At 43.0% G+C, this 26,866-nt stretch overlaps 1 protein-coding gene across 3 annotated transcripts; it reads right to left on the reverse strand.

Annotated features, from left to right (window-relative positions):
• Positions 1–564: 564 nt before the first annotated feature.
• On the reverse strand, positions 565–26,866 carry senp7b (SUMO specific peptidase 7b). 3 transcript variants are annotated; one of them, XM_030067782.1, is made up of 22 exons: positions 26,563–26,866; positions 25,371–25,497; positions 24,331–24,389; positions 20,919–21,146; positions 18,714–18,814; positions 17,452–17,543; positions 16,892–17,252; positions 16,026–16,126; positions 14,832–14,969; positions 12,927–12,960; positions 11,959–12,174; positions 11,017–11,234; positions 10,049–10,095; positions 9,803–9,919; positions 9,533–9,658; positions 9,258–9,350; positions 8,935–9,119; positions 7,168–7,226; positions 6,398–6,441; positions 5,955–6,023; positions 5,341–5,491; positions 565–954 (listed from the first exon to the last, which is right to left on the reverse strand). In XM_030067782.1, the coding sequence occupies exons 2-22, from the start codon at positions 25,494–25,496 to the stop codon at positions 820–822; spliced, it is 2,700 nt and encodes an 899-aa protein (XP_029923642.1). In that variant the 5' UTR covers position 25,497; positions 26,563–26,866; the 3' UTR covers positions 565–819. The 3 variants fall into 3 exon arrangements, with proteins under 3 accessions (XP_029923642.1, XP_029923634.1, XP_029923625.1); XM_030067774.1 differs by having other exon boundaries at positions 11,950–12,174; positions 16,892–17,249; positions 26,563–26,865; XM_030067765.1 differs by having other exon boundaries at positions 11,950–12,174; positions 26,563–26,865.

Below are 26,866 nucleotides of genomic sequence, written 5' to 3' on the forward strand. Positions count from 1 at the left end.
ACTTCTGGATCTTCAATCTGTATCTTTCATTTTCTGTGCAAATTGGTTGTTATTATTATTACTATTTTTTCTTCTTCTTTTTTCTCCTATTAGTTGTGACATGAATTTCTGTATTATCTGTATTATAGACCACTGTTGTTGTTTTTATTTTTACATAGGGGAGGTATTTTTATAAGCCTCTTTTGGCTTCTACCTCTCCTACACAATGTTTAAATTTATTATTTTCACTTTTTATGTAAGTCATATAATGTGCAAATAAACAAACAAACAAACATCTTTTTCTGATAAATTTAACAATTAACTGAACAGTTTTATTTCCTCAGAACGTTTTAAATGGTTGTTTGAATAATTCTGTCTATTACTAATTGTCTACTTTCTAAAATATTTTTCGTTTCTTAAAACTAAATAGCCATACTGCTGCCTACTCTACTTGTTGCTCTAAAAAACATGAAAAACATGTATTTTTTTTAAGCAATGAAGGTATGTAACATCTTTAAAAGGAAATTTTAAAAAATACATAAATAAAAATAAAATATAAGAAAATAAAAAACGCAGTTTACAATATTTAAGAAACAATTTTATTTTATTTTATTCAAGCTAATTCCACTTGCAGTGATATTCAAACAGAGTGTGAGCACTGCCACCTTGAAAAACAATACAAAAATATTATAAATACGCAGTGTTTATTGCAGAAGGCCGTCACAGTGTTGCAGCAGCACAGCCGCCGTGACCGTGCCGCTCTCCGGTCGCCGTGGCAACCTGCGCCACATTCCGGTCGCCATGGCAACCCGCACCGCCCTCCAGTCGCCATGGCAACAGTCAGGGGCGTCCGCTCTTCTGGCTGTCGTGCATCTTCATCACCAGGCGTCGGATCTCCTCCCGCTTCCTCCACACCTGTTGCCGTGGAAACCAGCGCTCCAGCCGCACGGGCAGCTCGAAGTGCACCACCGGGTTCTGGGGAGCCAATCAGAGAGCTCGATCAGGGCGGTGCGGTGGTGCAGTTCAAACATCAATGATAAAATAAAATAAATTCTAATACAATAAAATAAATTCAATACAATAAAACAGTCTATAAATAAATGAATGAATAAATATAAATAAAATATAAAATCAAATTAAAGCTGCAAGCAGCGTTGGACGGGCCCTCGCCCCCCCGTGCACGTCGGGGACGGCGCGCGTGTCGAAGTGCAGACAATTCGTCCGTTTGTGCCAGTTTTAAGGGTATGTTTCGGTGCTTTTATTTTGAAAGAATTTTGGGCTTTTATTTTGAAAGGCCGCGGAAGTCCTAGTGTGTGACCGACACGAGTACTGGCAGCTGCTGCATGATCACACCAAAATGCAGGCACACACACTCACTCACTCACTCACTCACTCACTCACACAAACACACACACACACACACACATACGCATGTGCACACACACACACACGTGCACACACACACACACGTGCACACACACACACACACACACACACAACGCCAACAAAAATCCACTGGTAGTACATTCGCTGCTGGTGCCCCTCTGGCCACTAGCAGCGCCCCTCCAGCAGATGGCGCCCTTAGCATGTCCTAGTGTGTGACTGACTTGAGTACTGGCAGCTGTTGCATGATCACACCAAAATGCAGGCAGACAGAGAAATCCTCATTCAATCCAGTGGAGAAATCCAGAAAACCCACCCCTGTTTGAGGCGTCACAGCTCGGTCACCGTTTGAGTTACAGACTTGATTCAAAGCTTAAACGAGTCACGAGACTCGGCTCTATAAATCTCCCATTTACATGATTTTGCTATCTTTACCGTTTTTGAGTTATGGCAGTTTTAGTTTGAGAGTGTTTTCTGCTCCCTCTGAGCTCTTACAATGGGTGTGCATTACGCATTCCTGAGGCAGCTAGAGTGAGTCACATGTCCAGGCAGAGTGCAGAGCAGAGCACACCAGAGTCAAAAATGTTTGAAAACTCTTCACAGCTCCCACAAACTTGGTCCAATCCACATCCAAACTACATATTTTTGTAGGAATTTTTGTCCTCTTTCCATCTGCATAGTTTTCAAAGCTGTCAGACTTTTACTTTAGACTCCAGGGGCCTAATTAGTGCCAAGTGTCAGCCTGTGCTCACCAAACTCCATGGGAAAAAATGAGGTTTTGGCTCTGGACACTCCGACTTTGAGGGCTTATAAAATCCAAACGATTCGAATTAATAATAAGTCTTTAGCAACTTTTGTTCAGCACTGTGTCCTCTGTCATCTGTTAAATTTTCAAGCCGCTGACATTTACGGCCTGGGAGGAGATAGATTTTGTTCAAAGCGGAATTTTGGGTGAGAACGTGAACATTCCAACGCAAATTGAGGACTTCCTGTTGGTTTTAGAGGGGGGGTGTCAGCGCGTGATTTGTAGGGCTTGATGAGACCTACATTTCGGCGTTGGTTTGGTGTTTCTATCACATTCCTGTGGGCCACAGCGGCTGCCTTTGTGTGCCTAGGTGGCGCTACCGAGCCCATTTTTACACTTAGGGGGTCCGTTTGTCCATTTTATCAAATTTTTCGCCAGACCTGGCCTGCGTGCCGAATTTAGTGAGTTTTTGAGCATGTTTAGGGGGTCAAATTAAGGTTTACTTTGACGTAATAATAATAAGAAGAAGAAAGAAACGGAGCAATAACAATAGGGCTTCGCGCTGTTCCAGCGCTCGGGCCCTAATAAAATCAAAATAAAATATAGTAAAATAAAAACAAATTGAATGCAGTAAGATAAGATAAAAGAAATAAAAAAAAATAAAAGTAAAAATAAATAAATAAGCAAGTAAATAAATGAAAAATAAATTGCCCACAAAAGATGGACAGCTGAAGTCTTTTTTCCCCGGGTTTGTGTTGTATTTCACTGATTTATAATATTTTAAAATGCCTGCATGAGGGTGTGCAGATATAGTTTCATATTTTTATGATGTAAAATCATGTATAGAGATATTTTTTATTTTTTTCAGAAATGCACAGAACTCTTCAGCGGCTCTTTAGGAATCCACATAAAACATTAAAAACCTGAATTCACACCTGAAACACAATTCAGTTCACCGTCAGGGCATTTTAAATTAATTTCACCATCGGATGACATTGAGCTCAATCAGCCCTTCAATTAAAACGAAGACTGAGAAGGAAATTAAATTATTCCTGCAATTATTCCCTCGTTTCGTCAGGTTATTTGTCTTCAGCTGTGAAATCAAGAGGTGCACACGTGAGAATATGAATTTATTACGTGGTGTGGTGAGCAGGGTGGGAATTATCCCACGGCCGTTGTTGCCCCTCGCTCTGGCCGTAGTGCCCTGAAAATAACTGCACCCCTCACGGCCAGTTTGGCCGGTGTGCCAAAAGCAGTCAGTCTCTCAGGTTATCATGGATGCAAGAAAATCCCGAGGGGAAAAAAAGTGAATCCCGACCCAAAATGAATTGAATTTCTGCTCATGTTGGTGAATTTGAAGCAAAACAATGTTATGTATGAGCGCACAAGCATTATAACACATAGATCCGACCGAGCAATCTGATGGGTCAATCAGACGTTTAGATGGTGCTCAAATGAGCATGACAGCACGGCTAGCTGTACTCAAATGAAAAATACCTCATCACTGAAAATATTCCTCCGCCTATATCTCACTGCCTGAGTCTGTGTGGTTTCCATGGCAACACGAAACGTTTCACTGAAACCCGCATCAAAAGCCGCTGTCAACTTTGTTCACCGGCATAATGGACGTTTGGTTGTCAGTTTTAATTTCTTTGGCGACCTAAGTTTGGATAAACGGCTGAACGAGGAAGACAAGACAGAAGAGAAAAAGGAGAGATACGTGAGAGTGATGAGTGAAGAGCTGGATCAGCTGGAGAGGTCAGGAAATGAAGCCGGTACGGCCCGGTCAACGTCTTGGGCCGTCAAATGTCTACAAGACTACCTGACAAACACCGGGCAAACAGCTGATTTCTCACCTGTAAGGAAAGAAGAGCTGAACAAGATCCTCCGTGAATTTTATGGAGCTTTAATTTCTATAATAAAGAGAATTAAATGCCACAGCTCATATTCAGCACCACGGACAGTACCTGGTGAGGCAGATTCAGCACCACGGACAGTACCTGGTGAGGCAGATTCAGCACCACGGACAGTACCTGCTGAGGCAGAGTCAGCACCATGGACAGTACCTGCTGAGGCAGATTCAGCACCACGGACAGTACCTGTCAGATTTTCCACGGAGATGTGCGGCTATAACTTTGTTCTTGTTATTAATGTGTTAATGTTATCAGTTATTAATTAGCCTATTAATTGTTATTAATCTGTTTAGTCTTTATGAGTTCTCTAGCCCATTGATTTAATTAATTAGTCAATTTGTTTGCATCTGTACACTGAAATGAACATTTAATAAATCAACACATCTGTGAAAACTGTGGTCTTTATTTCAGAGGTAAATTGATAACAGCCTGAAAAGGTGATTCTATAACTCTGTTCAGCCTTAATGTTACTGCTTACTGTCCTTACTTTTGCTGCTTAGCCACATTAATCGGAGCTGACGTTAAATTGGAGTGACACACCCCCAGCTGAAATAAAACATCTGCCGGTGACTTTATGAAAAGACAGATGTTTGTTGTGGCGCCGACACTGGAAAGCAGTAGCCTGTATTTAAATATAACTGTTAATATAAGTTGTTAATATAAGTTGGTTGTAGATGAAAATCAGCTGCTGTCACGGCAACTGTTAGATTGAAAATGACTATGACTAATGACTATGTGTGGTATTTATTCAGTTTTGGGGAATCACGATGTCTAGAGAACATGATAAGCCCAAGTTGGCTGTTGATAAGGACTAGTTACCGTCAGATCTCATGTGTTTCTGCTGAAACGGAGAGAATACGAGCAAAAATTTTTATATTTTGAGAGTGAAATGCCCACGGTATGAATACATTTTGATTATACATTTTATTTTGTTGGTAATAGTTGTATAATCGCATTGTATTTTGTGTGATTTTTTTTGTTTAATTGTATGAAGTCATGTTTATTCATAGCATAGGTTACAAGTCCACGCATGTTACTGAATGGCCTCGGTGCCCTGTGGCATTACTGCCCGAAAAAAAGTGGCAACACCAAAGTCCCAGTCCAAATGGCCCAAAACTGGTGGTGAGTTTCCAGACTAAACTGAAGACACATGAGATTATTATTATATTGTTTCTGCACAACAGCTGAGGTCAGAGCCACAGCCCCCCCACGGCTCTCAGGACATTAGGAGGTCAAATTAAACTGATATGAATGTGATGTTAAGGTGCGTCAGCCCGGGAGCTCGCGGCGGCGGCGGCGGCGGCGGCGGCGGCGGCGTACCTGCAGGAAGCTCTCGGCGTACTGCAGCAGGTAGAGGCCGCAGTCGCTGCTGTTGTCCTGCAGGGGGACCCGGCAGCTGCAGCTGCGCATGCTGTCACCTGTGAAGAGGCGGGGCGTTCCCCTGCGCACCTCCCACTCCACATGCAGGTAGCTGCAGGACACACACACACACACACACACACACACACACACACAGTGAGGACACACAAGACACACACACACACACACACACACACACACACACAAACACACAGTGAGGACACACGGGACACACACACACACACACACACACACACACACACACAGGGACACTTGTTAAACAGGAGCTCCAGACAGCAAAGTGAAACTGAAACACACACACACACACACACACACACACACACACACACACCACTCTGAGGTATAAACTGTTTGTTTTGGTGGAACTACTTTCTGCCGCCGTGTCGCCCTGCAGGCTGCACACGGGGGCGGGGCACACGGGGGCGGGGCACACGGGGGCGGGGCACGGCGGCAGGAAGTAGTTCCGCTGTTTCCTGTGAGTCTGGGAGCCGGTGTCCTGCCAGCCTCAGAGTTTTGCTCAAAGGCACTTCAGCAGAGGAAGAAGCGGCACTCACTCCCGTAAGAGGCGGCAGACGTTCTCGTGGTAGGAGAGCTTCAGCGAGTCCATGACCAGGATGCAGGGCCTGCGGGGGGAACGAGCCAATCAGACGTCAGCGAGCGGTCACATGACCTCACGCCTCAAAACACAAGAAGAAAAGAGAGCCAGCCCTCTGGATTGACCGTAGTCTGTTAATCTGGATCTGTCATTTTTTAATCTCTACATTTGATCTGTAATCTCCACCTTCATCCTGAATTTGGACAAAATGTTTGATTCATGTTTACTGAACCTTTACTGACCCGTTTTACACGCTGAGTGGGATTAAAACGTTTTTTTACAAGAAAATAACGACGGATGGAGATTTTCCACATTTCCCTGCCTGACAGACCTCCTCCTCCTCCTCCTTCACTTTAGATTTTATTCTGTGTTTTAAAAACGTATAAACCTTCATGACTTTACCTCTTCAGAGCCGAGTCCTTGTGCCAGCCCTGCTCAGTGCACTCCTGCTCTCACACACACACACACACACACACACACTGCTGTTAGAGCTCTGCAGGTTCAAACAATACACATATTTACAGAAATGAAACAGAAAAAACATTCAAATTCAACCGAACCCCAAGAGGCGAAGCTCGTTCAGCTTCATGAAACCCAGAAAAACCAAAACCTGCTTTATGACCTGAAGCTCTGATTACAGGAAATAAACAAAAATGAAAGAAATAAACGAAAATAGAAGAAATAAACGAAAATAAAAGAAATAAATGAAAAGAAATAAATGAAAATAAAAGAAATAAATGAAAATAAAAGAAATAAACGAAAATGAAAGAAATAAACGAAAATAAAAGAAATAAATGAAAAGAAATAAATGAAAATAAAAGAAATAAATGAAAATAAAAGAAATAAACGAAAATAAAAGAAAAAAACGAAAATAAAAGAAAAAAACAAAAATAAAAGAAATAAATGAAAATAAAATAAAAAACGAAAATAAAAAATAAACGAAAATAAAAGAAATAAATGAAGGAATATCAGCAGTTTATCTGATTTCGTGTAGTGACTGTCTGTGTTTTGGTGTTTAGCAGCAGGGAGGGGGACAGAGAGTGTGTGTGCATGTGACAGTAATGGAAGGTGTGTGTGTGTGTGTGTGTGTGTGTGTGTGTGTGTGTGTGTGTGTGTGTGTGTAAGGGCGTCGACTTCAGAGAGGGAGATGGAAAACATCCCATAATACGTACCGGTGGCTGGTGTGATCTCAGCATGTGGGCAAGTTTCCCCCCGGCTCGCTGCGCTGCACCTGGGACACACACACACACACACACACACACACACACACACCAAAACACACACAAACATAATCAGCTGTAAATGTAGAGTCAGTCATCTCTCCTTTTTCCTCTCTTTGTTCCAGACTGTCACGCTCTGATTCCCGTCCCGCGCTGGCCGGGCCGCCGCGGGGCCCGTCGAGGGGCCCCGCCTCGGGACCGGCCGCCGCGAGGCCCTGCTTTGGGGCCCCGCCTCAGGACCAGGAGGGCCCGACGAGCGAGTTCACACTGTTCTGCTTTTACAGCTGACAGAGCCAAAGCTGGTGTGTGTGTGTGTGTGTGTGTGTGTGTGTGTGTGTGTGTGTGTGTGTGTGTGAGACTGCTAACAGGGAGCGGCTTTGTTTCCATGACTGGAGGCAGCAGCCATCAGCAAACAATTAGCAGCAGCACAACACACACACACACACACACACACACACACACACACACACACACACAGAGTCACACACACACACACACACACACACACACACACACACACACACACACACACACACACACTGCTGTCACACAGTAAAAGTACCGACTTCATGTCTGTTCCATGATCTGATCAGCAACTACACAAGTACTACTGCAAACTGCTGCTGCAGTACAAGTACAAGTACAAGTACAAGTACTGTCCCTCTGCTGCTGTACTGCAGTAGAAACAGCAGTACTGTCCCTCTGCTGCTGTACTGCAGTAGAAACAGCAGTACTGTCCCTCTGCTGCTGTACTGCAGTAGCTCTCTGCTGAGCTTTAAGAAAAAGCAGTTTGAGTCTGCAGGGCTGGAGTAGAGCTGCCTTTCCAAAATAAAAGCCCTCATTTCTCTGCTCCATTTAAAGACGGCGACTCGATGAAGCCCTGCGTGTCGCTCGGCTGCACCAAAACACGATCAGCAGGGAAAATCATTTCCATCAGCCAGGCCAGCAGCACAGTCTTCTTCAGAATAAGAGCACAAAGCAGGAGGTTTTTCACGCGTAAATGTCGTCAATGTTTTGAATGATGAATCTTTTCATGAGCAGGATCATGCAGCCTGGAGGGAATTTTTCATTTTTCTCCCTACAGCGCCAAATAAATAAATATGAACAATGCAACAGGCGCTCCATCTCCTCCTGACCCATTTTAAACTTCTTCCACAGGCAAAAAATAAATAATAATAAAATAAAAAATACTTTCAGTTTTGTTTTTGGTCCCTTATTTTAAGATAATTTTGTCTTTTTTTAATTTTTTTTTTCAACTTTAAAAGATTATTAAAAAAATTATCAGAAATCTACAGAAAAAAATGTCCATAAAACTACATTTATAATTAATATTTTTCCAGGACTGTTTGCTTAATTTTAGGTGGTTTTCTTGTAACCGCTGTGCTGCTCCAAGTGACAAATAAATATTAACAATTAAACCTCTGCAGGCCGTCGTCTGGCCCCGCCCCTCAGCGCCTCGCTCTGCAGCGCGGCGCTTTAACGAGCACGCTGCCCCGGAAACCTGAAAACCACCCAAAGCCTGCTGGGAGAAAATCAGCTCTAATCTGTTTTTTACGAGCCTGATGGTCGGGCAGTAAACACACCGTGCAAACATCCTGATCATTAGAGACGGGTCAGCGAGCGTCACGGAGCCCGGGAGAACGAGACGCCGCCAAAACTGTTTTACTTTCACAGGAAAGTCAGGGTCAGGAATTCACATCGGCCGCTCCAGAGACGCACCTGCTGAAGTCTGGGAGGCGGAGCCAGAGGCGGCCCCAGGCCTCGGGGCTCCCAGGGGGGGCCGGAGGCCGTCCTTGGCCGCGGCGTCCTTGGCCCCGGCGTCCCGCGCCGAGGCCGGGCGCCGCTCCTCGAAGCGAGTCTCCTCCAGGCCAGGGAAGCAGATCACCACCAGGTACCAGTGAGCTCTGCAGGTCAGACACAAAGCAGCTGCTCATGAGACTGTGCTCGGCCTCGCCGGCGCCTCCTGCAGGGCGGGGCGTCTGCGTGTCTGAGTGTGTGTGGGCGGGGCGTCTGCGTGTCTGAGTGTGTGGTTGTTGTCTTACTCTTGATTGACAGGCACAAACAGGAAGTCCTTAGTGAAGATGTCGACGTGACGCGTCCACGTCCTGACCCGCTGGTGTCTGACGTGGCGGTCGCTGAGAAAAACACAAACAGAAAATCAGCAAGAAAACAGCAAACGTTTACGATGATGTCACATAAACAAACAAACAAACAAACAAACAAACAAACGTGAACTCAGCGTGTTACTCCTGGCGGTGACGTGTGTGTGTGTGTGTGTGTGTGTGTGTGTGTGTGTGTGTGTGTGTGGTGATCTTACGGCACGGGGGCGGCGGCGTCCTCCTCGCCGGCGGCGCGGCGGCGGCTCAGCTGCTTGTAGAAGAAGCTGCTGAAGACGTGGCAGCGCTGGGCCACAGCGCCCCCTACGCCCTCCAGGAGGAGGTACCTGCAGGAGGAGGGCAGGGGTGCACTTCAGAATAAAAGCCTTCTCTATTGCTGATTGTATTTCTGTTTAAAGTAAAGCTTTATAGCAGAACAGGTGTGTGATTTCTTGTGTATCTAAAGCGCCGCGTCGCGTCGCCTCACTGACTTGAGGTAGAAGTCGATGATGACGTCGTTGAGGAACTCGCCGGCGTCCAGGCAGGCCAGGTCCTCGCGGCTCACCGTGATGCGGCCCTTACAGGGCGCCGCCGGGTACTGGATCAGCCTGACACACACACACACACACACACACACAGACACACACAAGGCTTTCTTTAGTTATCCAGTCACCTGCCTACAGGTATCAATAAAGTTAAGAATAAAGTTTCTCCAGGTGGACGGACAGAGGCTGTACCTGCTGGACGGCTCCTGCAGCTGAGGCCTCCTGGACTGACCGGACCTCTGCAGAACAACAAACAAACAAACAAACAAACAAACAAATTATGTGATAGAATTAAAACTACAAAAAATTAAAATCATAAAATAAGGACCAACACACAAGTAAAATAAAAAAAGAAAAAGAAAAAAAGAAAAAATATCTAGAAAACAAAAAGAACAATTTTTAAAAATATAAAGTATTAAAAATGTAATTAATAGAACAAATACATAAAATAAAAATGTAAAAAATAAAGTACAAATAATAAACAAAACAACAACAAAAAACAAAAAAACACAAACAAATGAATAAAATAAAAAATTAAAAATTGTAAAAAAAAAAAAATAATAAAAATACAAAACAAACACATAAAATTAATAAAATTAAAGTAAATAAATAAGCAAATACATAATAAAATAAATTAATAACATAAATTTAGTCTCTATATATTTTTATTTCTATAAAGAGGGACGAGGAGGTGGGAGGAAGAGGAGGAGAGAAGAGAAAGGAGGAGAAAGAGGAAGGAACTGAAGGAAACTGGGAAAGGAAAGGAGGACAAAGAGAGGGAGGAGGAGGGAGGAAACAAAGGAAAGGAGGTAGGAGAGAAGAAAGGTGGTAAAAGCAGAATGAGAGAGGAGGGAGGGAGGAGAGAGGAGGTGAAAGAGCAAGGAACTGAAGGAAACTGGGAAAGCAAGGAAGGGAGGAAGGGAGGGAGAGAAAAAGGAGATGAGCAAAGGAGGCAAGAGGAGGAGAGAAAAGAAAGAAGGAAGGAAGGAGGGAGGGAGGATGGAGGACGAGGAAGGAGTGAGGGAGGAGAAAAGGGACAAAGAAAGGAGAGGAAGGTGAGGAGAGGAAGATGGGGAGGAGACAACAGGAGGAGGAGGAGGAGGACGAGGAGGTGAGGGGGTTCAGATGAAGAGGAGGACTGGGTGCAGGTGAGGACTGACCGTCCCGGCAGAGCGTCCCAGCAGGTCCAGGAGGTGCTGGTCCAGAGGAGGAGGCGCGGTGTGGAGGAGCAGCAGCCCGTCACTCCAGTCCAAAGGAGAGCGGAGCCCTGAGGAGGAGGAGGAGGAGGAGGAGGAGTCCAGCATGGACAGCAGCAGTGCGGCCTCCAGCTCCGGCAGCTGCTCCTTCAGCAGGAGGAGCAGGAAGCAGCAGGAGGGCCCTGAGGAGAGAGGAGACGCGCTGCCTTCAGGGCCTGTAGGACACATCGCCGTCACCACCTCGTGTAAAACCAAAATAAAAACAGCGCCTCCTTCTGCCTCCGTCTCCGGCCACGCAGGATGCTGTTACTACGGCAACCGATCTGGCGGAAACCCAAAACCAACTCGACGTTTCATTGTTTGTTTGTTTGTTTGTTTGTTTTGTGTGGAACTCCCGTTTGTTTTTTTTTGTTCTAGTTGTGGTTCCCAGAAACAGCGTCAGAGTGAGACCTCCTGCTGTTTTCCCGCCCACTATTTACAATTTAAATAAAAAAAAAAAAAAAAAAAAAAAAAATCATACTTAGCTAATTTTACAGATATTGTGTTTGGGTAAATATGACCCACAGTTTAATTAGGAATGATAATTTTTGCATTTTCATTTTCATTTTCACTGAAAAAGCGGTTTGCTGATGACTTTATTTACAACATTCTGTCACACAATTTAACTTTATCAATATTTATTTGGCCGCACGGCGATTTCAAAAATATTTCCATGAATTATTATTATTTCAAATCTAAAATCTAAAGTTTGACTGAGTGTTAAAATTAAAGCCTTTTAAGACAATTTAAAGACAAAGTTTATCTAAACTTTAATTTGGATTTCAGGACCGGTGATGTTCTTCATAATAAAGGTGAGTTCAGTGTATTTGCTGCGGTGAGGGCTGTGTAAATGGTTACCGTGGTTACCGGGCGTGGCGGCGGGCCGGACGGCGGTCAGCTCCTTCTGCAGCAGGTTGGCCTGGGCATCCGACACCCACAGGAAGAGCAGCGAGGGGGCGGGGCCTTCCCAGCCGGCCAGCAGAGTCCCGCCGCTGGCCACGCCCCCGTCCCAGACGCCGTAGCCCCGCAGTTCAGACGCCACGACGGTCACATCGCCGTCCTCGCCGCCGCACGCCCGCCAGCCTGAGAGAGAGAGAGAGAGAGAGAGAAAGAGAGAGAGAGAGAGAGAGAGAGAGAGAGAGAGAGAGAGAGAGGACAAACAAACAGCAAAATAAACTCTTTCAAAACCCTGACGTGGCTTTTATTTTGAAAGGGTGTATTAACTTTTCTGTGGAAATATTCTGATAATTTGATTTTTTTTTACCTTTTTGGTTCATTTTTTATTGTCTGGATTTTTTTTTCTTTCCAATTTTGTGGGAAGATTCTCCAGTAATTTCTCCTGATGTTATTATTATTTTCTGTTGCTGTTATTTTTTTGTCAAATTTTCTCAGTATTTTTTTCAAACTTCCTAATCGTCTTTTTTGTAGTAATAGTCTGACTTCTACCTTTTTTGTTCAATGTTGCTGATTTTTTTTCTTTCCAATTCCAGGGAAAAATTTGTGCTAATTTTATGGTAATCTGACCCTAAATATATAATTGTGCATATAATAATTGTAAATAGTTTTCTTGTAATTTTTGGGGTTTTTTGTGCAAATTTTCCAGTAATCTTACAAATTTTATTGTGATTTTCTGTTGTTGTTGTTTTTTAGCTCATTTTCCAAGTTTTTTTTTTTTTCATTATTATTTCCTGATCATCTTTTTCTCCAATGTTTTTTTTGTGAAATGAAATGAAGTGAATTTGGTTCAGAGGGTTAACTGGCTGTGTGTTCTCAGTGTGTGAATATTAAAGCCTTTATTTTTGGGCGGACTGTTCCTTTACGAGCTCGGCGGTTACCTTTCAGAGGGATGACGATGCCGCTCTCGGTGATCTGCACAGAAAAACACAGAGAGGAGAGTGAGAGACTGACGGAGGTCAACAGAAGAACAAAATGCACTTTGTTTTTTTTTATTTTTCATTTTCAGTTTTTTTAAATTACAATTTTTAATTTAATTTCATTTTAAATATATAATCACAATAACAATATCAACACAATTTTCCGTTTTTTTGTGAAAATTCTCTAATGATTATTTATTTAATTTTTTTTTAGTGTTATTTCAGGTCATTTTCTTGCCAATGTGCTCATCACCGTTTTCCCATATTTCTGAAATAAATGAATGTAAGGTTTCATTTTTCAAAGGGTTCTGAAAGGGTTAATTGATGTCTCAAAATACATAAATAAATAAATAAATAAAATAAAAACACCTGATTGGCTGTGTTCATATTAAAAATATGATTTTAGTTTCAGTGGTTTAGTTTTGTTCATGCAGACCTGAAACATTTTGTCCTCGTCTGATGGGACAATAAAGATTTTAAAAACGCGTTGACCCGCTGACCCGCTCGTTTCCCGCTCTCTGATTGGCCGCCGCGCTGCCTCTTAATTGCTCGTTAAGGCGAGCGGGACGGGGCTTTACGGCCTCGGCGGGGAGCGGCCCCGGTGACGCCACGGCTCTGGCCCGTCTCGCCTCGCCGCTGTAACATAAACTTGGCGACGCGGCGGGGCGAGCTCCTCGGCGCCGTTGCCGTGGCGACGACTTTACTGATGCCGAGCTGGACCGCGTCGCCTGATTTATTACCCCTTTGTTAACACCGAGGCGTCTTTCCATCCCGCCGCTGCTTTGACGCAAAGGTCACGTTTTAACACACACACACACACACACACACACACACACACACACACACACACACACACACACACACACACACACACACACAGGCGTCCTGAAGGGAGTTTGGAAAACAGATGTGTAGTATTAAAATATACAGTACAAGGAACAGAAAGCAATTATGGGGCAATCAGCTTAGTGTGTGTGTGTGTGTGTGTGTGTGAGAGTGTGTGTGAGTGTGTGTGTGTGTGTGTGTGTGTGTGTGTGTGTGTGAGCTGGAACGAAGACATGGAAAAAGAAACCAGGTGAAAGTTTTGTAGCGGGGGAGCGGCGGGTTTGGCAGTAAACTCGCCTCTGAACATGTTTGTTTAACACACACACACACACACACACACACACACACACAGAACAGAGTGTGTGTGTGTGTGTGTGCGCTGATGCAGAGCACTGTTGTGAACAAAACGTCACCAGTTTGAATCCCTGCATCCAAAAAAAAAAAAAAAAAAAAAAACTACTGCACTACTGTTAAAGAATCTCTGCACACACACACACACACACACACACACACACACACACACACACACACATACAGGCGGGGTGGGAGTCAGCTGGGACGCCCCAACACAAGGAGGAACATACGAACCAGACATAAAATAAATAAATAAATTTAATTTACATAACATAAATAAATTACATTTAGTTATTTAATAAATTAAATATCTTAAAATGAGGTGCATTAAATAAATTAAAAAAATAAAAAATGTAAGATTAAGTTAGATTACATTAAATAAATAAATGGCATCTATTTATTTAATACATACTAATTAACCACACCTACATAAATAAAGCAATTAGATTAAAAAAATAAATAAAATATAAAATTAATTATACAAAAGACTTTGAAATTGATTAAACTGTATTACATAAATATAACAAAACAAAGAAATAAAATAAAATAATTAATTAATTTAATTACATAAACTGCATTTACTAAGTCAAAGTAAATATACAGTAAATTAACAAATAGAATACATTAATAATACATTTAAAAACATAAATAAAACCTAATAATGTTGAGTAAGTCAGAGCTGCTCACCGTGATCTTCCCGTTGGCGTCGGCCTGCGTGAGGCCGACGTGCAGCGAGCTGAACTCCAGCTCCTGGAAGGCAGGCAGCGAGCCGCCGCCACCACCGCCACCGCCGCCGCCACCGCCACCGCCACCTGCCGGTTTATCCTGAAAAACAACAACAACAACAACAACATCACTGCACACAGCTGTGTCATCGATAAAGAAAATACACCGGATGGAGAAATAAATCTCAACGCCGATACTGTCCTGGTCTCCCTAGCAACCGCTGATGTACTCTGCTGTGATTGGCTGCCGAGCGGCCTCAACATGGCACCGCCTGTCCACAGCGACATGACGAGTGTTCCCACGGCCGGCGGGTCCTCCCTGCTGAGGGACACACCTGAACAACAGGTGAGCCCTCAGGCTGCACGCAGCTCACCCCCTCACGGTCCCAGGAGAACCAGACCACAGCTGGACTCTGCTCCTCTGCCGCTCCTCGCTGGAGGGACCAGCCTCCATCTCCTCTCCACCTGTGGAGTTGCTCTCCACCTGCAGGAGGAGGCTGGACCTGCTCACCTGACGGACTGTGGAGTCCAAAATAACGCAGCTCCTCCGTCCTCTGGAGCAGAACCAGAGCTCCACGGCTCCTCGTGTTCTTGTTCTCCTGAAAGGATCTTTGTTTGTTTGTTTGTTGTTTAAAAACCTCACATGTTCGTCGTGTTGGATAAAGGTGCCAGATGTGAACTGTCACTATTGTAAATGTAAACATAAAAACTAATGAAAAATACCCAGCAGTGTGTGTGTGTGTGTGTGTGTGTGTGTGTGTGTGTGTGTGTGTGTGTGTGTGTGTGTGTGTGTGTGTGTGTGTGTGTGTGAGCTCAGCAGTGGCATGTTAAAGCAGCTCAGGTGGACTCACTAAACAAACCCCTGCTGCCTCCTAACTTTCCTATAAAAGTGACTTTTGGCCGACCCAGTTTTCTACCCACTTTATAGACACTTTATTTTGAAATTAGCTCTGTATTTAAAAGGTTACAGAGGTTTGGGGGTTTCTCTGCTGGCCTTAACGAGGCCTCTCTTTCACCTGGTTCCCATTCTGTGATTCCCACTGTGACCCCCCCCTCCACGCACACGCACACACACACACACACACACACACACACACACACACACACGGGCGCCACTCTCTGACTTGTCTCTTCATCACTTCCTGTTTGCTCTCACCTGTGCTGCAGGTTGCAGGCTCTTCATCCTGCTGCAGGACGTCCTCTGCTCGCCGACTCCTTCATCGCCCTCGCCCTCCTCTTCCTCGCTGGACAAAACAACTGCAGGGCAAATTCATCCATTAATGAAACACTTTATTTCTGGGAAAGCGATCAAACAAGCCTGTTATCATTTTCAAAATAAGAGCGCTGACTCCACCTTGGTCTACAGTTTGACTCATGAGGACGATGGAGCCACGAGCTGGGCTGATGCCTGATACATATTTTTTTAATTTAAAAAAAAAATGAGTGTAAACAAACAGAAGCTGCTGGTTGCTGTGTCTCAGTTAAATAGAAATTTGTGAATATTTTTGTAATTTTCTTTCAATTTTAACATTTTTTTCTATTAGTTTCTTGTCATTTTCTTGTATTTTTACAGTTCTTTCGTCAATCTGATGATTTATTTTTAAATATATAATTATGGATATTATGCTTATACTTTTCTTTTAATGTTTTACTATTTTTTGCAAATTTTCTGCTAATGTTTTGATAATTTTCTGGCATTTGTTTGTTTCTTTGTTTCTTTTTCCACTTGTTAATTTTTTGTAATCGTCTTGTATTTTTGCATTTCTTGGGATAATTCTGTGGTAATTTCACAGAATTTTATTCTAAATGTAAGATTATAGTTGTAATTACAGTTTTCTTGTAACTCTTTAATAATTTCTTGTGGTTTCTTCTGGTAATGTTTTGATAATTTTCTGGTATTTTTTGTTTGTTTTGTCCTTGTTTGAGGTGAGTCTGACTGTCCTTTGTCCAGTTTTAGAAGTCATGGGGAACCTTTAGCAGAACCTTGTTCCTGAGCGGGGCGGGGCAGGCGGTGGAACTCACTGGGCTCTGAGGGCGTCTGTTTGGGGGTCCGGCGGTGGAGGCCCAGGCTGAGACGCCTGGACGCCGGCCGCCTCCCCCTCTGGTCCCTGAGGTTGCTGGTGGCGGCGAGCCACGACGTTCTGCTGAGAGCCGGGCGCTCCGGACGCGTCCTCGGGGAGAGCGAGGTCCGCAGAACGCAGGAGAGCGAGGAGGAGGGGGAGGAGGGGGGAGGTTGTTTCTGGGCGTCGGCCGGGGTTCTGCTGCGGGGCCGGAGCGGGGAGACAAAGTCGTCCGAGTCGGAGTTTGGGTCCGAGGCGCCGGCGGACGCTTGTTTCCACCTGGAGCGGTTCTCCAGAGCCTCGGAGGAACGTCTCCTGTTCTGCTGCACGAACACAGAACAACTTTCCTTAGAACCCAGAAATCTGTCTACAACACAGTCCCATTAACTCCTGAGGAGAAACTCTGCCAACATGAAGGGGTCTTAACAAAATAAAAGCCCGTCATAAACGTTACATCAGTAAATATCTTGATACTGCAGCTCTGCCTTCACAATAAAAGGACAAAGTTAAACTCCCCCTCACCTCTGGACCGTCCCGTCTCGGCGTCTTCTCTGCCGGCGGAGAGGAACTCAAACTCCCAGCATGCTCCTCTGCTGGCAGAGAGTCCTGCGAGTCTGCAGAGCACACACACACACACACACACACACACACACACAGAGGAGATGAAAACTAAACACTCAGAATAAGAACAGAACAATAATAATACTAGACTGATTGACTGAGTACCTCTGAGCAAACTGCCTAACCCCTCTGTGTGTGTGTGTGTGTGTGTGTGTGTGTGTGTGTGTGTGTCAGTGCAAAATGTTCCAGTTTCAATTTGCTGCCAGTTAATATTCTGATTATTTTTTAGGTGAACTGATGAATCACCTGATAAAAACCTAAAGTCCTCATGTTCTCCTCATGTGTTCACCCCTCATGTGCTCACCCCTCATGTGTTCACCCCTCATGTGTTCACCCCTCATGTGTTCACCCCTCATGTGTTCACCCCTCATGTGTTCACCCCTCATGTGTTCACCCCTCATGTGTTCACTCCTCATGTGTTCACCCCTCATGTGTTCCCTTGATGAGGACATGAGGACAGGCTGGGCGGCTTAATCTGTTCAACAACTAAAACTTTAGACTATTTTTCATTTCTTCAGGTTTAATTTCACTCTGAACAAAACTCACGTCAACTCACGTGAAATTCAAATTGTTTGATATTTTTGTGGTAATTTTCATGTAATTTAATTTCACATATAGAATTACAAAAAATGGTATTCTTGTCTTTCTTAAATTTTTTATCTTGACAATTTTCTGGTCATTTCCTTGTGAATTTCTTTTGTAGCTCTCATTTAATTTTCTGTTTTTTTTTTCTGTGTTTTTGTGATATTTTTATTTTATAGATTTTTTCCAGGATTTTTGCAGCAACTTCACGGTAATTTTCTTTCATTTGTTTTTATTTTATTGTCAATGTTTTGTTTTTAAATGCTGGATCATTTGAAATATAGAATTTTAAATATTTATTCATTTATTTATTACATTTTTTCAGGATTTTTTTTTTTCAGTCTAACTTTCATTTCCATTTCTTTCTTTAATTCTAAATTTCTTTTTTCTATTTTGGGGTAATCTGCCAACAGGGTTAATCTGATGTGGATTATCCTCAACTATATCAGTCTCCATGGCATTCCACCAACAGGAAGAATCTGACCAACTTTTCCAAAACTTTTCATCCTTTTCTAAAGTTTCTGGGCACCAAAAAAACCCCAAAACGCCTGGAGACGTGTGAAGCCAACCCTGCGACTCACCGCTGAGCTCGGAGCTGCTGAGCGTCTTCCCTGCTGGAGAAAGGCGCTCCAGGTCTCCGTTCTGCTCCAGCAGCCGCTCTGACCCTCTCCTAGGACGCCATCTGGTGGACAGAGAGAGCAACAGCAGGATTTATGGACAGTAAAGGATCAGAAAGCATCCAGACCCCTTCACTTTTTTCACTTTTGTCATGTTGCAGCCTGACGCTACAATTCTTTAAATTCATTTTTTTCTCTCGTTAACCTGCACTCAGTGCCTCATTATGACAAAGTGAAAACAGAATTTTTAAATTTTCTGCAAATTTATTAAAAAGAAAAAACTGAAATATGACATTGACGTCAGTATTCAGAGCCTTTCCTCAGCACTCAGTTGCGTTTCCGCATTTCACGTTTGCATGTAAACTGAGAAAAACAGAGAAAAACAGAGTTTCAGGCAGCCGACGTCACATGATGCAGCAAAAGTGCACGCAATGTTTACATTTGGCTATAATGATCATAGACATGATATACGTATATTATGTCTATGATGATGATGATCATGGATGCATTCAGAGTAACAGTCGCATTTCTGTTGGTGCAGACACTTTTCATATGTTTGCATTTGCAAATACAGCTGCAGAGATGGAGGAGCAGAGATGACTAAGGGCTCAAAGGTCAGCAATTTTGCAAATTTTCCTCCCCCCAACACAAAGAGCCGGTCCTCGTCACCGCCAGCAGCGTCGCCGGTTTTATGGGGGTTGATGTAAACGAAAACTTTTTTGAAAATGATGCCGTGTGCACAATGTTATTTTGGAAAACAGAGGGAGGGAAGTATTCGTTCCTCAAAATACCCGACTAGGTGTAAAAGTAGCCTGAATACTTCTGTCAATGTGATATTTCAGGTTTTTCTTTTTAACAAATTTGCAAAAATTTCCACAGTTCTGTTCCCACTTAATCATTACGAGGTACTGAGTGCAGATTAGTGAGCTGTCATTTGAATGGCTAATCCATATACGATATGTAAATGTCGCTACCGTTTCCTCACAGACCTCGATCATCTGTGTTCCCTTTACTCTGAGGAGCTGCTGTTCACGCCGCGTCAACACGGATTAATAATTACAGATTACAGATTCATGATGTCAGCCCCCCTGCGCCTCTGGCACAGCAGGTCAGCGCGCCTTTATTTATGTATTCATATTTTTTTAATGTGAATTTTGACGATGAAAGTTTTGCAGCTGTCAGAGGCTGAAATAATCCCTGACACAGAAAGTGAGCACGGCTGCTTCTGCTTTCTGGTTTCATTTGCTGTTCTGGTTGCGCTGTACTGGCAGTTTATTGAATTTACATTTTTCTTGCCGCGTTGCAAAGATCAATAAACTTTTGAGAGTTTTTTTTTTTTTTTTCTGAACAACAAGTAACAAGTAACACCTTTCAGTGTTCTTACCTGAACCCAGAAAAAAAGAATCAAGGGGTTTTGTGCCATGGGTTCAAAAATTCAAAACTAAACTGTTCCTACGAAGTTCCACTTATTTAATTTTAAAGTGTGCCTTAATTAACTCCTCAGTCAGTGAGTCATGAAGATGAATTTTTATCTTAATTTGATCCATTTTTTAATGTTACTCCTGGTTTATCTATGAAATTGAAAACATGAAACCTGATGTTAAACCTTAAAAAAAGGAGATAATATTTTCAGTGCACTGTTAGGGTACTTTTAGTCTTTTATTTTGAAAGGCATTTTCACCCTTTTAAATAAAATTATCTCTTTTTTATTTATTTATGTATTTATTTATTCAGTCATTTTTGATGGGTAATTTTATGGTAATTCAACATAATTTAAGTGAATTAATAATTTAATATATATTACAATAATTCTAAATACTTTTTTAAACCAATTTTCTGGTGATTTTTAAATTTTAACTCATAAAAAAAATAATAATTTTATGGTAATTTTCTTATAATTTAATCAATTAATCAAATTAAATTCATCATAATCATCAACTAATTCCCTTGATTTTTTGCTTCTATTATTAATCTGTAAAAAGAAAAAAAATTAACTACATTTTTGGTAATTTTCTTGTAACTTTTTAATAATTTCAGGTTTCAGAAGATTAAAACAAAGATTGTGATTTTTCCTGAACTACGCCTTTGTTTTGTAAATTTGTCTTCAGTGACATGAAACTCATAAAACTGATCAATAAATTGATTAAAAAAAATCAAACATAAAGGCACCGGTCAGTAAAGCAGGAGGAGGGTTCGCTCGCTCGTCGCCCCGGCTGCTGCGTCTGCGTCCTGGGCTGTGATTGGTGGTTCCACAGTGGCTTTGTGGAGTGATCTACCCTGTGATTGGCTGATTGCGTCCCCAGAGCCTTTCCCGTCCTCTGATTGGCTGCCGAGTCGCCGGCGCTGAGCCCGAGCAGCGTTTTCACCGCGCCTCGAAACTGAGGCTTCAGAGACGGACTGTAGGAAAAACACACACACACACACACACACACACACACACACACACACACACACACACACACACACACACACACACACACACACACCAGGTTACAGTGTTTTCCTTTCCCAGTACGACAGGTCACTCTCCAGATTTTTTTATATATATATATATATATATATATATATATATATATAAAATGTAATATTGTTTAACAGCATCTTTCTAATCCTGATATCCTGTGTTCATTTTGTTTAAATATTTTGTGAAACACAGATGTACTCTAGGATTATTTTTTGTTTGTTTGTTTTCTGGCACTGTAATTTTCAAAGTTAAAGCAAAACCGAACATGCAGGTTGTGTTGTGTTGTGTTCACAGCACTGTACCTGTCTCTCCATTCACTTCCACAGCAAAACAGATTCCAAAATAAAATAACTTTTAGACCAGAAACCAACACCAACACACAGGATTAGCACTATATAAGCAACAACCAGCCCCAGTTCCCATTTTTTGGTAGAAATTAAACGTCTCTTTTCTTGTTATTTTCCTGTTTGAATTGGAAAGTAGATCCAGCAGATAGCTTCTGCTGGAAATGCCTGCATTGTAACCTTACGCCAGGAATAGACAACGCCAACAAACAGGATTATGACAATATAAACAACAATACATACCGGTACCAACTTTTTTGTGTAATTATAATTACCGTATTTCACCAATTAATCGCCGGGCCGCAAATAGCCACCTGGTTCTTGTAAACGCCTGGGGTCTGCACCCATTTTGTGTATTAAACGCCCACCCGAATATTTTTGCAGAAGTAAACAGTTAGCCGCACAATAACTGTGTGGCATTTCCGTTTTCTGTCAAAATAAGAGAGCTAGCTAACGTTAGAAAAAAAAGGGTGTACCGTAATCTTAAATGACTGACTAACTCTTATTTTGACAGAAAACGGAAGTGTCAGAGGGAACGACTCACAGCGTGCCAAGCTCTGTGTAAAAATAAATAAAGGCCTGCAGCGAATAGCCGCCTGGTTCTTTTAAATGCCTGGGGTCCAAGTTGATTTTGCATATTAAACGCCCGGGCGATAAATTGGTGAAATACAGTATTTGTTCAAGTTCTATCAGGTTGTTTCTTCCTGGCATGAGGTTACAAAGTGCAAGTTTCCTGCAGTTGCTTCCTGCCAGTAGAGCTGCAGTCTGTTAACCCAACTGGTTGATTTATTGGTCGATACGTTCTTGGTCGACCAAAATCTGATTGGTTGATTATTTGCCGTGTTCATTTGATCAGGAGTAAAGCACTAAGTGCTGAGGGGGTGTTTTCAGAACAGCCTGTTTCACAGGGAACAGTCTGTCTTCAGAACACCCTCCTTGTTTTCACAGTTTTGGATTAGCCCAACCCACTGGAGACAGATAGGTAGGCCTGTATATTCTGAATAGAAGAAAAAATTAGGCCTGGTTTTCTGAATATTTGCTTAATTAAGAACGTTTAATGAACATTTAGTCCTCTTCCATGTCCAAGACGTCATCAGTGTGGCAGCATTTTACCAAAATAGATGGAAAAAAAAGTCGAATGCAAACTTTGCAAACAACAGTTTGTGTATCACAGCTCAACGACCAACATGGCACATCACCTAAAAACAGTAAGCTAACATGTCTGCGTTAGGTTGCTCCGTCAGTTTGGAGTAGAAACGTATCAGAATTGGCATATTTCAAAGTTTTAGTCTAAAAATCCTTTTATAACTGCAGGCGCACACACCCGCGACGACGGCAGCTTGACATAGTCCTATTTTCGGAAATGATGTTGCATAGGTGCACGTGATGCAACGCTGTCAGAGCTGACCGACTCCACTGTGTCATTCAGTGCAAAATAATTAGGTCAAAAACGATTTAATATACTGCAAATACTAGTTGTTTATGTTTATGTTTATTTTTATTATGTTTATTATGTTTATTTTCATTTAGGCAGACAAGGCTACCAGGTAGGCTACTGCCTAGTTAATTAATCTAAAAATAGTAACTTTTTTTTGTGTGTTCCCACCGCCCCCCGATTAGTCGACTTTTGGTCAAAATTTCAGGACTTTAATCGACCAAGATTTTCTCTGGTTGACTACAGCCCTACCTGCCAGATCTATTTTCCAATTCAAACAAGAAAATAGCAAGAAAAAAAGACATTTCATTTCCTACAAAAAAAATGGGTAACAGGGGTTTTTAATTTATCATACTCTTATTTTAAAAAGACAGAAAAGAAAAATAAAGTACAGCTATCTGAAAATTCGACTTACGTGAAGAGACAAAGTATTTGTACTGCATCACTTCCCACCTCTGGGATTAAGCCAATATAAACAACGACAAGACCTGGTACCCACTTTTTAAAGGAAATTTAACGTCTCTTTTCCTGCCATTTTCACATTTGCATTGGAAAGTAGATCCGGTGGGTAGTGTCTGCAGCAAACTTCCATGTAGTAACCTTACGCCAGGAATGAGACAACCTTACTCAAACAAAAAATGGGTACTGGGACTTGCTGTTTATATTGCCATAATCCTCTTTGTTGATGTTGTTTCCTCCTGGCATAAGGTTACTATGCAGATATTTCCAGCAGATGCCACCTGCCGGACCTACTTTCCAGTTCAAATAAGAAAATAACAAGAAAAGAAACATTTTTTTGCCTCAAAAAATGGGAACCAGTGTTGTTTATATTAAATAAATTTCTTAGTTGGTGTCGGTTTCTGTGCTAAAAGTGTTATTTTATTTTCTGTTCTGCTGTGGAAGAGAAGGGACAGATATAAACAAGCTACACTACAATTCCATTTTGCTTTAAAGATGATGAATATCTGCACAAACCCTAACCCTAACCCTAACCCTAACCCTACCAGCTAGCTTTGCTGTTTAAATGTCGGTTCGTTTCCTGTTATGGATTACTGATGCAGACGTGAACAGCTGTGCGTCGCTCTGGTTCAACAGACAAACACATGAAATATGAATGTATATTAATGTAATATTAATGTAAATGTTCCTGCTGATGGAGGAAATGCGCTCATTTTATTTTAAGAGCATCAGCTGACAGGATGTGAAACGTTTCTGCAGTAAAAAAAGGGGAAATGAGCTCCTGCTGCTCCTGGCCTCTCAGTGTGAGCAGATCTACTTTTTGTCAGCGTGTTAACACTTAGCCAATCGGCAGCAGGCGGAGGTGGCGGGGATGTGAACCTGTCTCTGCCGACGAGCGCGCTCCCAGCCCGGCCTCCACGCGACGAGTCCCAGCTCCTCTGTTCACACAGAAAACAACAACAACAACAACAACATGAGTCAAACCGCCACGACTGCAAATCAGAAACCACCATCACAACAGCAGCTGCACCTCCACGGACGACAAGACGCCAACCTGACAGAAACATCCAGAATCCAGCCCCACTGTTTCCATGGAGACTGAATACAGAGACCCGTATGTACACACCATCAAGAATTTAATCCGAATAAAACTTTATTGACCTGCAAAAAGTGGTCTAACCTGCTGGAAATAGAAGAGGCAGAAACACAAAAAGAAGAAGAAGAAGAAGGAGAAGAAGAAGATGAAGAAGAAGAAGAAGTTCTTCCTGCTGGGAAGTGTCTCATCTGATGGAAATGTCAGTCTCATATCATTCTAATCCAGGTGGAGTCATGCTGGCCAGCAGTGGCGCCCCCATCAGGCTGTAGAAATGAAAGCTGGCAGCTCCACACGCCAGCAGCTTTCTGATTTGCTCGGTGGTTCGGCGGATTCCAGCTTCGTTCATCTTTCCAAACAACTTGTTGGAGCGACTCGAATTTATTCCAGCCAGAGAGGAACCAGCAGATTAAGAGTTCACATGGTTATCAGACGCTGATATTTTCCTGCTGAACAGATTATCATGACGCATTTTTATTCTGATTATCAGTGGAGCAATAGAGTCCATGGAGACACAGCTGCTGTTTTTAAAGGCCAGTTCACACCACAGATTAACCACGAGTTGATCAGTGTGTCATGTATATGTTTGACCCATTTTGCTTTCCATACATGTGTGAATAAACAGCCCCGGGCCACCTTTACGACCTTCCAGGACTTCACTAATAATAGTAATTCTCCCTGTGTTTCCCACAACTGGAAAACCGATCCCTCAGTTTTCCGGTTTCCCGGGACTCGTGGGAACCCTGAACTCACAGCCGAGCTGCGTCTGGTGGTCAATCTTTGGCGTGAAGCGGCCCTGAGAGACCCTGCAGGTCAGATCTATCACCTTGAAATCTGCAGTTCCGTCCTGCAGCCGGGACAGCGGCGACTGCATGGTGAGGCGCTCGGAGCCGCCGCCGCCGCTGCCGTCCACCGGCTGCTTCCTCTTGGGGATTTTGAAGGGAGACGCCATGCTGTGGACAGAGCAGAGACGGCACCGTCACATCTCCAGGGGTCAGACGCATTAAATCATCAGCTAGTGCACAATCATGGTATTAATAGACACTATTAGTTTATGAGAAATTAATACATTACAACAAATATGGTGTATAATCACCACAGGGAGGAACGTCATTAATTCTTGATCATTTTATCGTTAATATATCCCTTAACCCATCAGGATTCATACATATGTTAAAAGTATTAACATGCACCATCTTTGTCAGGTGCTGCCCCAGATTCCTTCATGCAGCCTCACACAGCCCATCAGGTTTCACTGGAGCTGTTCTGAACTGCAGCCGCTCCTTTATTTGTCTCACATTTACTACATGAAGCAGCACTTCATTAAGTCACATTTCAACCTCTGTCCTAGTCCAACTCCTCCCAGCCCTTTTATTCTGAAATAGAAAGCTATAATCCAAATGTGGATCTGTGAAACTGGAGTGCAGGCTCTCCTCTTAAAAATACGAGATAGCGCATCCTCAACTGAGATTTGATCCATTTTAAGCGCAACTTAGTGGATCATTTATGCGCCGAACTTAGCAGGAGACTCTACTGATCCATAAAGAGACTTAATTTAAACTCTAGTGTGCCTGCAGGTGCGATTAGCAAAGAGAAATGAAACAGACACGTTTTTCCACCGGATGTCTCTGTCGTCCATACAGGACACCGCAGCGCAGCCTTAAAAAAAATGAGATTTAGTCTTTTTATAGTCGTAGTTGGCGGATTATTTGTGCGCCGAATTTAGCATAAGACTGTAATAATTCATGAAAAGTCTTTGCCTTGACTCTGTCGGACCTGTACTTTTTCTGAAAAGCAAGAACAAATGAAAATGACGGATTTTCAAGTGGACTTCAGCAGGAGGTTCCTCTCCTGACAGGAGAGCGCAGCGCGTCCTGCTCAGAATGCAGCTTCACGGCGCAGTTTGACTCCACCTGTGACTCAAATTTCCTCGCAGGTTAATATGAACATAAACCACCAACAGCAGAGCAACGTGACAAATAAAAAGAGCCTCTGAGAGAAGCTGCACGGTGACCGACCTGCCGTCAGCTGGTAGTCCCGCCTGAGATGCCACCTAGCCCGGCTAGCCGGTTAGCTCCTGGAGGGTCTCTCGCCGTCAGACTCTCATGAGGCTTCCGGCCGCCGCATGCCGGAGCTCGGCTGCGCTGTCCGGCTGCGACGACAAAACAAAACAACGCAAAAAACTTCCCTAAACGTTAATGTCAAAGCGGATCTGCATCCAAGTGTCGCGAAAAGCAGAGGCTGCTTTCCTGCAGGGAGACGACAACATCACGGACAGACTCTCCTGACGCACTGGACGGGCAAGCCCCGCCCACGGCCTCT

The sequence above is a fragment of the Myripristis murdjan genome, chromosome 2 (assembly GCF_902150065.1).
Source record: "Myripristis murdjan chromosome 2, fMyrMur1.1, whole genome shotgun sequence".
In the NCBI taxonomy this organism is placed as follows: domain Eukaryota; kingdom Metazoa; phylum Chordata; class Actinopteri; order Holocentriformes; family Holocentridae; genus Myripristis; species Myripristis murdjan.